At 31.1% G+C, this 13,998-nt stretch overlaps 1 protein-coding gene across 1 annotated transcript; it reads right to left on the reverse strand.

Annotated features, from left to right (window-relative positions):
- Positions 1 to 11,102: 11,102 nt before the first annotated feature.
- Positions 11,103 to 13,036, reverse strand: LOC134684754 (uncharacterized). The gene is made up of 2 exons (XM_063544061.1): positions 12,630 to 13,036; positions 11,103 to 11,484 (listed from the first exon to the last, which is right to left on the reverse strand). Exons 1-2 carry the CDS (start codon positions 13,034 to 13,036, stop codon positions 11,103 to 11,105), a joined length of 789 nt encoding a protein of 262 aa, XP_063400131.1.
- Between the last annotated feature and the right edge of the window lie 962 nt (positions 13,037 to 13,998).

Here is a 13,998-nt window from a genome sequence, read left to right on the forward strand (position 1 = left end):
GCCCTACGCATTGAACCACTAATAAATGTAAACCAGCACAATATGTACTTCTTAGAAATATGCTTTTCCTCATAAAGTTTAATTTTCATTCATTTAAGGTCAATATATATCCATAATTTCTTAAGGAAAATATAAAGATTAAAAACCGATCTACCCGTTGAACAGCGAATTACTTGGATCTTTTCTTTCGGCTTTTGTCAATTTCTCGACGTTTTCCAATGATGCATTCATTAAATCAATAGTAGGAATTGTGAAATGAGTGTTTTTTTTGCGTTAGCCTATTAAAATGTACGAGAAATCGGTTAAACTATTCACACATTCAGTGTTTTATTTGGTAAAATACGTGTTTATAAAAAAAAGAGGAAGTGGTGTGATTTTCAATGAGAAAACTCACCACACGAGACCAAATGACACAGAAATTAACAAGTGTAGGTCACCGTACGGCTTTCAACATTTAAATGAATTTAAATAAATAGTTTGAACCAAATTTTATAAGTGAACTTTTGAATTGTATGAGGCTATGTAGTTCTTATTTCATAATATTTACCTTTGGAATTTAATTAAACTATTTGAGAAATTTAAAAAATATCACTGAATCGACAGTTATTTTGTGCAAATATTGTATTGTACGCATTTTAATAAACAGTCGAAAATAATTACGCCAATGTCACGTGTGATAGATCATAATTATATCTCTCGAAAAACATATAAGATACTAATGGTCTGGCTATTATAGAATCGTTTTCAATATATATCATGATTAAAAAAGACTATAACAAAACAAGTGAAATATAACAGAAGTCTTTTGAACACTAAATAGAGCATAGTTGACTACTTTTTCTTATTTTGTGTATACACATTCTTCGGTTACATAATCATGTGTTACTTTTTCTAAACACTTCTGATACATGCACATGTCGACCATGTGTTATTCTACTGTAATAACGGGTTAATTATACTTTTCTGATTATATGCATGTATGTAATTTGTGTTTTATCAATATTATGACAAAAACAGTTAGGTAAACTCCAAAAATACTAATCAATATATTGCAAATAATGTTTTGCACTCACTGGAGATAAACGTTGAGAGGACCATTATGGCGAATAATTGCGAATATTGATACGATATGGGTATCATTTGGAAAAGGTGATATGTAACCTACCATTCAGTTAACCGTGTGTATATTGCATCGGTCATCTGCACAAAATAAAGAATTTTTATGAATAACGTTTTAGGGGCCTCGGTTGATGAGTGTTATGAGTTGGCAAACTCCGGCTTCACTAGCCTGTCAACAAGGATGTGGTGGGTTCGAATCCCGCGTGTGGTAGGTGCGTTCGACCCCAAATCGTAATTGACAAGGATTGTCAGTTTTCCTATCGAAGGTCGTAGGATCTCTCCGGGCCCTTCGGCTTTCACCATCAATAAACACAAACCAACAAGAAATTGCAGGATAGTGATAAGGTGATGTTAAACACCAATCAATCAATCAAACAATGTATAGCGTTTTATGTCCGCATTTGGTATAGAAAGAATGTACTAAAGGTATTGCCAAAAGTTGTCAAATTATTACTTCTTGTGTCCCTTCTAGTATATCTGCTTCATTACCATCCGCTCAATGCTTCAGAGTAGATAATTTAAACGCTGCAATCATGTTTTTTAAAAGATCGGGATTCAAATGTTGAAACAACAAAAGGTCTTTTCTTAGTTATAACATTTCCGTGAGCTTCTTATAGCTTATAATATGCCGTTGGTTTTGGTCATTGTTGAATGCCATATGATAACACTGTTTACCTCGTTTTAGATGTGTTATTACGATCCTTAAGAAATAGATTACAAAAAGCTATCCAACTGTACATAGCGCATTGTAGAGAACATGCACATTTAGCAGAATTGGGATAATTATGTCCATCTTTACACCCCTAAACTCAATATGCTTTGACAATATAATATACATTGGCAATATATATCTAGAATATATATCAACTACCATGTTAACTAGATGTGTATAGATGAGGGGGAATATTAGCTGTTTTCCAATTAAAATTGAGAATGGAAATGGGGAATGTGTCAAAGAGACAACAACCCGACCAAATAAAAAACAACAGCAGAGGGCCACCAACAGGTCTTCAATGTAGCGAGAAATTCTCGCACCCGGAGGCGTCCTTCAGCTGGCCCCTAAACAAATATATACTAGTCCAGTGATAATGAACGCCATACTAATTTCCAAATTGTACACAAGAAACTAAAATTAAAAAAATACAAGACTAACAAAGGCCAGAGGCTCCTGACTTGGGATAGGCGCAAAAATGCGGCGGAGTTAAACATGTTTGTGAGATCTCAACCCTCCCCCTATACCTCTAACCAATGACCTGAATGAAGAAAGAAAAAACAAATATGACATCCAGAAGTCAACCACAATTTACATGCTCGTAGAATTTTGAGGGCACACACAGAACTTGGCACAGTTGTGTAACCAGATAACACAACAACAAATAGTAAATCTCAGTAAAACAGTTCAGGCTTCCCTGCCTAGCTCCTAATGGTTTGATTTGGAGATTCACGTTGTGTTAGCTCGGAAGAATGGGGTCTGATTAAATGCATCCAATTTCAGACACTTTTGCCGTTGCTGAGGGAATATCAGTTGTCGATACCTGTAGAAGAGCAGACAATAGTTTGATAATGGCTCCATAAAAACGACACATTATAACATTTTGAGTTCATAAAAATTTACATAAACGAAAACTAAGGTTGTACTTAACGTAGAAGGCATATATACGTAAAGTTCTTTTATATAGTTATTCATCTTTACACTGATGGACATATTTACAAACTCAATGGTGCAAGGTACTCTAGGACATTATCTGAAAACAAAGATCATTTTGACGAATTAAAGGAACGTAAATTTCGCCAATAATATATACTTTCTTCATTTACTTTTGTTTTAAAGTAATGCACATATAAAACAATTTCAAATCAAAAAGTGAACCAACCAATCAGCATCGAAGAAATAACATGCATGTCAAGGGAGGAATAAGATAGTTTCACCAGTGTAAATGTACAGCAATATTTTACTAAAAGAAGTAAAAGCAAAATGTTTTAGACTTATTAAATCATTATAATTGTTGTGAAAGAATATTTCCCATTTTACAGAATGATTACTCTTAAAACAAAATAAATTTTAGTAGTTTCAAGTGTATATACTACTCAAATCATAATATCATGACAAATCGCTTCCCCCAAGTTTCTTAAGAATAAAACGAAAAAACCAGAAACATCCTATCCCTTCCATGCTATGATGTGAACTGATAGTGGTTTAAATCTTAATAGCTTTGCTACAAGGTCCTTTATTACCCTGAACTTTAATGGCCTGAATTGTAAATTCATATTCCGTGTTTTCCCTTAAGCCATGTACGACGTATCTATTATAATTACCGGTAGACATAAAGCAGTCACTCTCACTCATCTGTGTTTCCTTACAATGTATTTCATAATGGTGCACAAATTGAGTCCATACATTTGGTGCATTCCATGTTAAAACAACTGTCTTTGGAGTCATATCTACTGATGATGGTTGTCCTGGTTCAAACAATGGTCTGCAAAGAAAATTAACATTACTATTGTTGAATGTTAACTGTTCTACAATACATTTGTATTGCTTCTTCAAGACTAAAACAAAACAAATGGTTTAACAAAAGAGGCAGAGACATCAAATGGATAATCTAAATGCGTAAGGCATTTAACGATGAACTGGACGAGGAAATCAATCAGTGACTATTTTCATTTTTAAATAATTATACAGTTTATACAATTACTCAAACAACAAAAGAATTTTCCAGCATAGATGAACCGAGCCATAGTTGACCAAAATTTTAAAATGTCAATAAGTCATCACTGTTTTTTTGTAATGCAATAAACAATATGTTTTTTAATTTACAGTTGATAAAGGTCAAATTATTCGTAGCAGTAAGGATTATCTACTCCTAGACAAAGATGACCTAAGCCTCATTCGACACAAATTTGCCGATTTTTTTTTTTTTTTCATTTTTTATTTGTTCTGCAACGTTGTACTTGATTTTGTCTTTCGTCTATTTTTATCCAGGTGTGATTCCATCAAATCATCTGGTTGCGTACGAAAAAGGGTTGAAAAAATATTCCCTTAAATTTGACAGTTGTCGGGAATCAATCCTATATATATCATTGCAGTAAAAATTTCCGAGTCATAAACATATCTCTTGGTTACATGGTTACTTAAACTTGTGAACATAAAAAGGAGTGAATATTTTATTGTTTAACTTCACGTGATGGTTATTATCTTATATTTAATGCAGTGTCATGTGAAAGTTTGTCTGTAGTACTGAACAGGATAAAAATATTTTCAAGACTATTATTTCTTTATTTGAAACAAAGATAAATTCTGCACAACTTTTTGAAAAGTACAAATTTAACAAAGACTAATTACAAAAACAATGGTGGTTTCACCTTCAAGCTCTACTAACAAGTCTTATATGCATGTAGACTATTGCGCGACTGGCAAGCAAATTATAACCTGATGTCTTTGGTATATTTTATTTAAGGACCAATATGATAAAATTGTGTTTGATTTTAACGCGCACTGTATAAAGCGATAACTTAATGTATGCATCAGATTGCTCTGCTAAATGAGACCATTCACGAGTTAGTATGGTTATAATCCAACAGTCAAACAGACGACCAATTGTAGGTTTTCATGCATAATAGAATGTGATAATTTGATGCTTGGGTAATCATTAATAAGACATCATTTCGAAAACCGAACTCACAAATGCTGATACGTAAAACATAGTAGATCAGTGTCAAAAGTATAAAAAAAACAAGCTATAACCATGGTAAGTAAAAAAAGATAAAGTAAAAGATTCTAACATATTAACTGTTTTTCAACATCAGATATAATATATAACAAAGACAACATGACATCATCATATAAAAAGACGGCATCGATATAAAACATGTTTTTTATACATGAGTATATTAGGGAACAGGCATTGGAAAGTGAACAATATTCATAATACAAATTATATAACTGTGAATGGTCGCTTACACAAGTATTACATGACTATACAAGTAACATATCACAGCATTCAAACGAGTCAATATCTGAAGCATTACTTGTGTTCTAAATGATTTTTATAATACATTCGGTTGTTGTCTTCTTTTATTCATATCTTCGAAAATATTAAACATGTAAAACGCAATAATATTTTATAAAACAAAATTACAATTTTTGCAAAAATTTAGATTTATGCGACCAAAATTTCCGTGACAGCAATTTACAGATTAAATGTTTCGTTCACCGACAAAAACCCACAGAGGTTAATGATCTTTCTTTTTCGTTTATGTACCGTTAAAGCATTATGTTATACTTTAAATGACAGAAAATAAAAGTGCATCTTTAAATTGTAAATACGATCAATACTTAGAAGTTCTATAATTTAATATTTCAAACTATATTTGCACTTTTCTTAACAATTTAGAACAATTACCTCATAAACGTTGTTAAACAGGAACCATTTCCTATCCATTTGCTTGATGTTGCTTCGATTTTGCGTGTCCATTCAGTTATCGTTCCTTTGTCCTCTCGTATCAGTTCAGTCAATGTTCTTTATCTTTTGTCATCAAATAGTGTCGGTATGTATACACCGACGATAATTCAATCCATGATAATACCTAAAATTGAAGATACAATATGTTAGTATTTTTCTTATCTTATATGTTCATAGATGTTGGGTCAACTTTTCAAAATATATTCAATACAATGCATTCTTAATGGTATCCTGTCCAGGGTGAACCAGCGACATAGTGTGCACTTTATCAATATATTTATATTTTGTAGCTTTCTCACAATTTAAACTATATAAATAATGTATTTTCAAATTAGCAAACATGTCAAACATTAGGAATAAATACGATTTCTTATGATCTGTGGAAAGTTATATTAATCCACTAAAGATGGAGGGTTTACTAAACACACCAGCTAATAATTTACACAAAAATATATGTAACAATGTTTGAAATTGTGTAAATTTAGAAAAAAACAAATTTCCTAATGATTTTAAAGGTGCTTAAAAAATAGTACAAGGAATTGATTTTAAAATGATTAAGCAGAAATGTGCACATGCATGGAATATTTCAAACAATGCATGTAGTACTTACTACTTTAGGAAGTAGAAATGTACTTTTATATAATTGTACAGTGTCTCTAGGTTTTTATAGGATCCACAAATGAATTGGAACTGGTGAAGACGGTCTTACAATTGAAAGTGAGAAGTTTTTGGGAGCTATAATACAATATCTATATGGTATGGACATTTATTCTAAGGACATTCATATCAATTACAATGTATGTTATTTAACCTTAATAACACCATAATTAAACTGCACATTACAAATATTGTGTTTATCTTCTAAGATCCTCTTTGTTTAGTCCTATTCCGATTCAACATAATTGTTTTGCTTAGATATATACGCTATACACACATCTTTTTGCACATTTGCATTATTTATTTCAGGTTGAACAGAATGAATAAAAAGATAACAAGCAAAAAAATATCATCTATGATGTTTTGAGTGCTAATAAACAAATAATAGAAATGCCCCACCTTTACTGTAGCTTCGTCCATAAGTGTATGATCCACTGTAGAATTAAACTTTTATACTCAATACATATCACTTAATTTAATGAATCTAGCAAAGTTGCGCATAAACATATTCAATATAGGGAAATATTCATGTGGCGTAAACTTTTAATATTATTTGCAAACATATAAGATGGTTCTGCGGAACTTGTTTTGTTTATTTCTGTGTAACACTTATATGAATTATTAGATCGTTACTATATTTCATGTTTATGGTTTCTATAAATTTACACCCGGTCTCTAACACTGCATTTATATATTTTTTGTGTATGCATTCAACCATTAAATCGGGTGAAGTTCAATACGGTGTTTCCTTATAATAGGATACTCCATTTAAACACCTACAATGTACTTATATAACATCCATAGACATGATTAGTTTAATATTTTAAAGCAGTACTGTAATATAACTTGAAATAACTTAAACGAATATTACATCAATTTCATACTGTTTCCATTTTTTTCCAATATGTTTTTAAACAAATATATAATATCACTTATTGACAAAATTATAACATCTTATAAGTCAAGAGAACAATTGTCTTCTTTGCCATGACGTATACTATTTACATTACAAAGATATCATTTACATACATGAATGTTTGCATTTGAATGAACCTAACACGTTATTAGGTCTTTCCACTTTTCTGTGGAAAGACCTATAATTTTTCTTCTGATTATTTTTTTTTTCTTCCGCCTAATTTTGTTCTTGCGATAAACATTTGTTTCGCAATATGTCGCTTAGATATTTTGTATATGATATCGAACAGTTTATGCGCTTTTGAAATTAACCCTGCGTAAACGAATACTTTTCTTTGTAGGAGTTATCTCCCCAAACACTGTTTTCCTTGTTAGCGCATCTCCTTCGCAACCGTAAAAGATTATGACAAATTTATTTTACGAAATTGCTCGTTATATCCTTCGCATGATTTGTCCTATTTTGACCGAAGCGATATGACCTCTCCATATGAGAGTAATTTCCCCTTATGCATCTGATATAAGTGATATGAATTTCTATCTTATAAATCATAACTGATAGAGACCTAGGAACTTTTGATTTGAGGTCCTAGGTCCCAAAAAATGAAAATTAGGTCAAGGTCAAAGGTAAAGGTCATATTCTAATATTTGAATTTGGCTTATTTTCACTTATATCCAAAGACTGTATAAGATATCAACAAATTATTTTTACTAAATTGTTAGTTGCAACATGTCGTCAGATGTAAATTTTGATTGCAAGCGTACGTTGAATGTAAAAGGAAGTTTTCTCCCCTCTTGTATTTAAAAATACGCGTTTGGTGATATAACTCATTAACTAAATATAATTAAGACCTATGGTCTTCTGATTTGAGGTCCTTGGTTTATGACCTTGAAATTGATCTCAAGGTCATAGCTTAATTTGACGTTCTAGATTTTGACCTTTGCTTTTATTCTATATGTATACATAATAAAGATATACAACTTTTAGAAAAATGTATCAAACCATTCAACCTTAAAAAAAACCACCGGAAGTGACCTTTTGTAAACCGGAAGTAGCTATTTTTTTGTAACATTGTACTTTATTAATATAAAAGTATATAGAACCAGATATTTTTGGAATCAGTGTCAAGTAAATATTCAAATATAATCGGAAGTAACATTTTCAAACCGGAAGTAACAAATTATCTCCCTTATTAAAAAAAATGTATGGAAACAATATATTTTAGGAATCAGCTTACTAGGAGCTATCATTTGACGATTGAAATGACATTTCAAACTTAGTTTCACAACTTTTCATATCAAAATACATTGTTTCGATGGAAAGACCTTCAATTGTTCTCTGAACAATTGGTTTTTAATTAATACTTAGTTTTGTTTGTAATTATCTCATGTATTTTTATGTTATATGAAATCGTATGAGAGTTCCTTCCAATGTACCAGGGAATGCTAGTTTACTTTTTAAAGGTAACACTCATTACCCATTTAAATGTGCATCTGCACATCACATGTTTGCAAAAAAGTTCAGTCTAATAAAAGGACATACTCGACCATTCAATTGAGCATTAAATACGCAGAAGTAAATAACAAAATGAAATACAGCTGTTAAATCACGATCCGATTGAATCACTACTTATTATTCTTAAGTTATATGCTGTGTATCTGTCAATCATTCAAATGATTTTATAATGAAAGCAATGACACATACTACGATACTAATGTATGCGGGAGCACATAAAAGACCTAGGTTATATATAAATATAGAGATGAGTGTACATATATAAAAATAAAGGCAGAAAATTGAATATTTAATTCAATATCAATCAAATGAACATATTAGTAGTTTTGAAATGACACAGTATAGTGGTTTATTTGATAGACATAAATCTGTTACTCATTAATATATGTAAGCTATACTGCAAACCAACTAATTTTCGCGACTTTCGCGAGTAAAAAAATAACGCGAATATAAATCGTCGCGAATATGTCAAAATTGGAATTTTCCTCATTCATTTTCATAAATTGAATTTTAGAATCGCGAAATTAAATCGGCGCGAAAAGTGTTACGAAGGGCTAAACGCGAAAAATAAGTATCCGCAAAAATAAGTAGCTTTACAGTAATATAATAATAAAAAAACGTATTAATACAATAATTATAAGTTATGCTTTTTCTTTCTACAATACATACAAAGGCACAGTAGGGTCAAATTAACCACCCAAAGAATAGTCCTTATCACTACGAGAGGTGAGAATATAAAAAAAGGAACAACAGACTGTGAAACACTTAATTTAGTATCGTGGAGTCCATTAAAATTCTGGTTGAAACTTAGTTTCCCCGGAAACTGTAAGCATTGTTTCGAATTGATTTTGAACTTTGTTTTCCTCTGACTTGTCCGGAAAATGTTTCTCTTTTATCTTGTATCGTCGTCTCAGGAAATGTAGCATGGATATCAACCATGACGCTGTTCATTGTGTATCATCACGACCTTCATGTGTATCGACTTTGGACATTGGTGTATGAGGAGTACATATTTGTTTTAAATGCTTTTGATATTAAACAAATATTGGAATGACATCAACTTGATGTATTTGACCTGAAAGTTAAAAACTTGATTAAGTGATACTTAAGTGTTAAGTATCCTGATGCCATACCCGCTTGATAAATTGCTAAATTTTCTTCAAATATTTTCATATTCTTATTGCCCTTAACCCATGGTATATTTAATTGGGTACAACATGCATTCATCATTTTTCAATTTTGTCTTGGGTTATTTAAGCATGCATTATGGTCATTGTTTCTTTAACACATTCCCGATTTCTATTCTTAATTTTATCATTAATTGAAGACTAAAAAACTGCTGCAATCCCTAACTTTAAATCATATGTTTTCTTATTTTCACTGACAATTCATTTTGCAATTCGCAAACGATGTTTACCTAGGAGTTGTACTTGCTAGCATCACATATATCAATTAATGTTACAGAATCATAACTATTTTGATCCTAAGACCGCTTCCACATTATATTATCAAACTGCCCTTATGAAATCATTCTAGTGTACTAAACTTTTGCTTCATAGGCTGATTGCTTCCTTTGCTACATTGATATCATAAATTGTTTAAAAGTATATACGGGTCTCTAGATGTTCACCCCCTTGAATAACTTATACTCTAAAAGCCATCACAAAGCTTTGTAGTGTTCCAAAGGCATGAAGTTATTGAAAATAGGAAATATTCCCAAACATAAACCAAATATATTACCTATGACACAACCTTTCCAGTTCTTGCATATATGTGTTGTAACGGTCCGTGACCGTGGTAACTTTAAAACAAAAAAGAAGGGTTGTAATTGTCTTTAACTATCTTTCAATAAGTGTGAGTACTCTTTACATCGGAGCGTTGTGACTTTTGTTTTTATTTCAATTGGTATATTTGATATTAATCCTCAGTCTGATTTATTATAATATTAAGGCATTTGCAACTGATTTTTATAGTTTGTTTTTATGGTCACGTGCGATTCAACACCACTGCACAATTTTTGTTTAGCCCCGCTACAATCTGTACGTCATTGTTGCAAATCAGGAGCCTGTATTTCAGTGTTTGTCATTTGTTATGTTTGTTATATATTTTTTGTTCAAAGTCTTAATTTGTAGATTATGTCTGACTATACGGCATGGCCTTTTCTTTTTGTTGAAGGCCGCAGGGTGAGTTAACATTGCTTTTATCATTGTCTTTTGATGGATAATTATGTCATTGTCAATCTTATTACATCGCCTCTTTCTTATATAAACAATATAATTGTTGTTCATATTTTTTTTTCTATCCAAAAGAAACACTGTTTAGCATGTGATATTTCTTACAGCTGATAACTTGTTAAAGAGAAACAGTGTTCGATGTAATATATAATGATTTTAACATCTACAAGATAAACTCTTGATAACGATGTTACTAGTTATTTATTCAATAAACACAGTATAACAGAGTAAATATGTAAACCATATAAACACTACAATATAAAACAAAACATATGATAACTCTGTTATACTGTTGTAGGAAATTACCGATGTTGATACGTTTAACGTATTACTGTAGGGACCTTTGTTCACTTCATTTTTGATGGCTCGAATTGTAAAGTTATATTCAGAGTTCGGTGACAAGTCTTTCACAACGTATTTGCAAGAATTACCAGATGTTATATAGTAACATACACTGCTGATGTTTTTCTGCTCACATTTTATTTCATAACAATGAGCTCCTACAAGTGGTTCATCCCACACCAATGCAATTGTCGTTGAAGTTATATTAAAGGCGGAAGGACACCCTGGCTGAAACAGTTCTCTGAAAAATAGTACAATGTAGTTATAGAATTTCGGTTAATTATTTAAAGGGAGACCAACCATATGTCATGCACAGGAAAATACACTCGGTATGGTCTGAATTGTGAGTGGAATCGTAGCTAGAAATTATGACTACCTTCAAGAAGACAAAGAAGGTATGGATAAGGCAATATTTTTTTGCATTTCATATGGCTGAATCTGTTAGGTATGTCAATAACAATGAGTATGAGTTATACCGACGTTCCGACGTCCACACACAAAATGCTAATTCTCCGTATATGCATTTAACAATATACCAACTAGCGTCAACTCCGAAAGCCAAATTGTCTGAGTTTGAAATCCTATTTTCCCAGAGTCTATAAACATTCTCCAATTCTTAGATTATATCTAATTAGTGTACATTATCTTTGAATGATTTATTATTGCACAAAACGAAAGGAAACTATCATCAAAACAGTAAAATTAAAAAAAACAATTTAAAAATTTCATTTAGTTTATGTTGATTACTTATGGAGGATACCATTTATTAAGTCCATGTGACATCACATTGAAAGTTTCTTTTTGAAATAACCATTTCACACTTTGTTTTACCTGAATATGTGGTTAATTATAAGAAACACTTTTTTATATCATGTCCGAGTTCATTGAAACTGTCTTTCAATATAACAAACACTTGTTGTGAAAACATTCTTGTACACGAAAACTGTCTGTTTCTGTAAAAACTATTTAAAGTTTAGCAAAATAATACGTTGTATAATATCTATAGAGATATTCATTATTAAACAAATTCAATCAAATTAGATGGAAAACAAATAATGTAATACATTGCTTTACTAATCATATAATGAAGACTGATTCCACCTTGTCTAAGTAAAGGTCTATAATTTAGTCATTTCAAACGACAGTAAGCAATTAGAAAATGTACTAGAAATTATAAGCAAAAAAGATGAATTATTAAAATTAGAGAAAACAATATTGCGATAAATATATTTGTTTCCTTAGTGAAAGTTCTTTACACAAAGGTATGACAATGAGTAAAGTCACGCTTTACCTTATAATCTTTTTCTTTATGTATTCAAGGGTGTCCGACTTCAAACCGTTGTCAAATTTTGTAAACCCTTATTATTTCTGTTTAACTAATAGTACCTTGTGTCAGTTGTCAATTCAGTCATCGTTGCCTGTTCTCGTTCCAGCCATGCTGTTGATGTTTGTGAACTGCTTATTGTGTCCGATAAAAAAATGAAGTAATGTCTGTAGGTGTCCGTGGTAGGTAACCCGAATCTTTCAATACACATTTCTTTATCTGTTTTTATCCTTTTTGCTAACATTTCTTCGCTTTCTCTTATCATTTCAATACACGTAATCGCGTCTTTTCGGATCGATTTCGTTAAAGTTTCCTTGTTTTCTCTTATCCATTCTGTTAATTTTTGTTTGTCTAGTATACTACAAACAGTTAACTTGTCTTCGTTTTTTCTTATCCATTCTAATAATATTTCTTTATCGCCTGGTATTTTTGATAAAACAATAATTCTGTACGTAACCATTGATGACATCCTGATCCAAGATACCATTTTAAATCTTATGGATTCATTTGACCATGTTGAGGTTTCTTGATCTTCTCTAATCCATTCAGTTAATTTTTCGTCGTTTCCTCTTATCCAATTTATTAAAGTTGCCGTGTCGTGTCTTATCGATTCAGTTAATTGTTTTTTGTTTTCTCTTATCCACGAAAGTATATCTTCCTCTTCGTTTCTATTACACACATCTGATGCAAAGTTGTGTGGTTTCATGAAATATTTTCGGTACGTAAAAACCAAAGATATTCCAATCCATGACAAAACCTAAGATTGTTTCAAAAAATGGTTAGCATAGTTTTAGACAAAAAGTGAAAAAAAGAACATGCAACTGTATAAATTCTGAAGATAAAAACTGTCATACAATGAGTCAATGAAATAACTTCAAGAATTTATAACCAAAAGAATAAAAAAAGGAAGAAATCCTCCACATTGTATCAATATACAGACAATATTTTTACAATGTAAATATGATATACATGTATGTACCATTTAATTTACACAATCATATGATGACATAAACAATAAGTTCCATTACATATTGTAGGTAGAAAGACAAAAATCGATTTCTCAATGTGTCTGATGTCTAAACATATCGTTATACAAGCATGAAAGTTTACAATGTCTTGTCCTAAAAAAGGAATTGTTTCTCTTCAGTGAAAACAGATTAAAACCAAATGATGTCCGGTCTAATAACGGGCCGTGAAATCTCACACATTGTTTTTAAGGAACGATATACGCTCTGGCAATAACATGGATCAACACAATACTTATCGCGTGAAATTGAAATTGCCAAATTTCTATATCTTATTATTAATATAAATGGAAGTATATTGTTCTTTCAAACAAATAATATAGAAAGACCTCACCTTTATCGAATATTCGTCCATGAGTGTTTTTGGTTGACTGTTAATCAACCCTATGTATTCGTACAATTTGTT

This window comes from Mytilus trossulus, chromosome 9 (genome assembly GCF_036588685.1).
Source record: "Mytilus trossulus isolate FHL-02 chromosome 9, PNRI_Mtr1.1.1.hap1, whole genome shotgun sequence".
NCBI classification, from domain to species: domain Eukaryota; kingdom Metazoa; phylum Mollusca; class Bivalvia; order Mytilida; family Mytilidae; genus Mytilus; species Mytilus trossulus.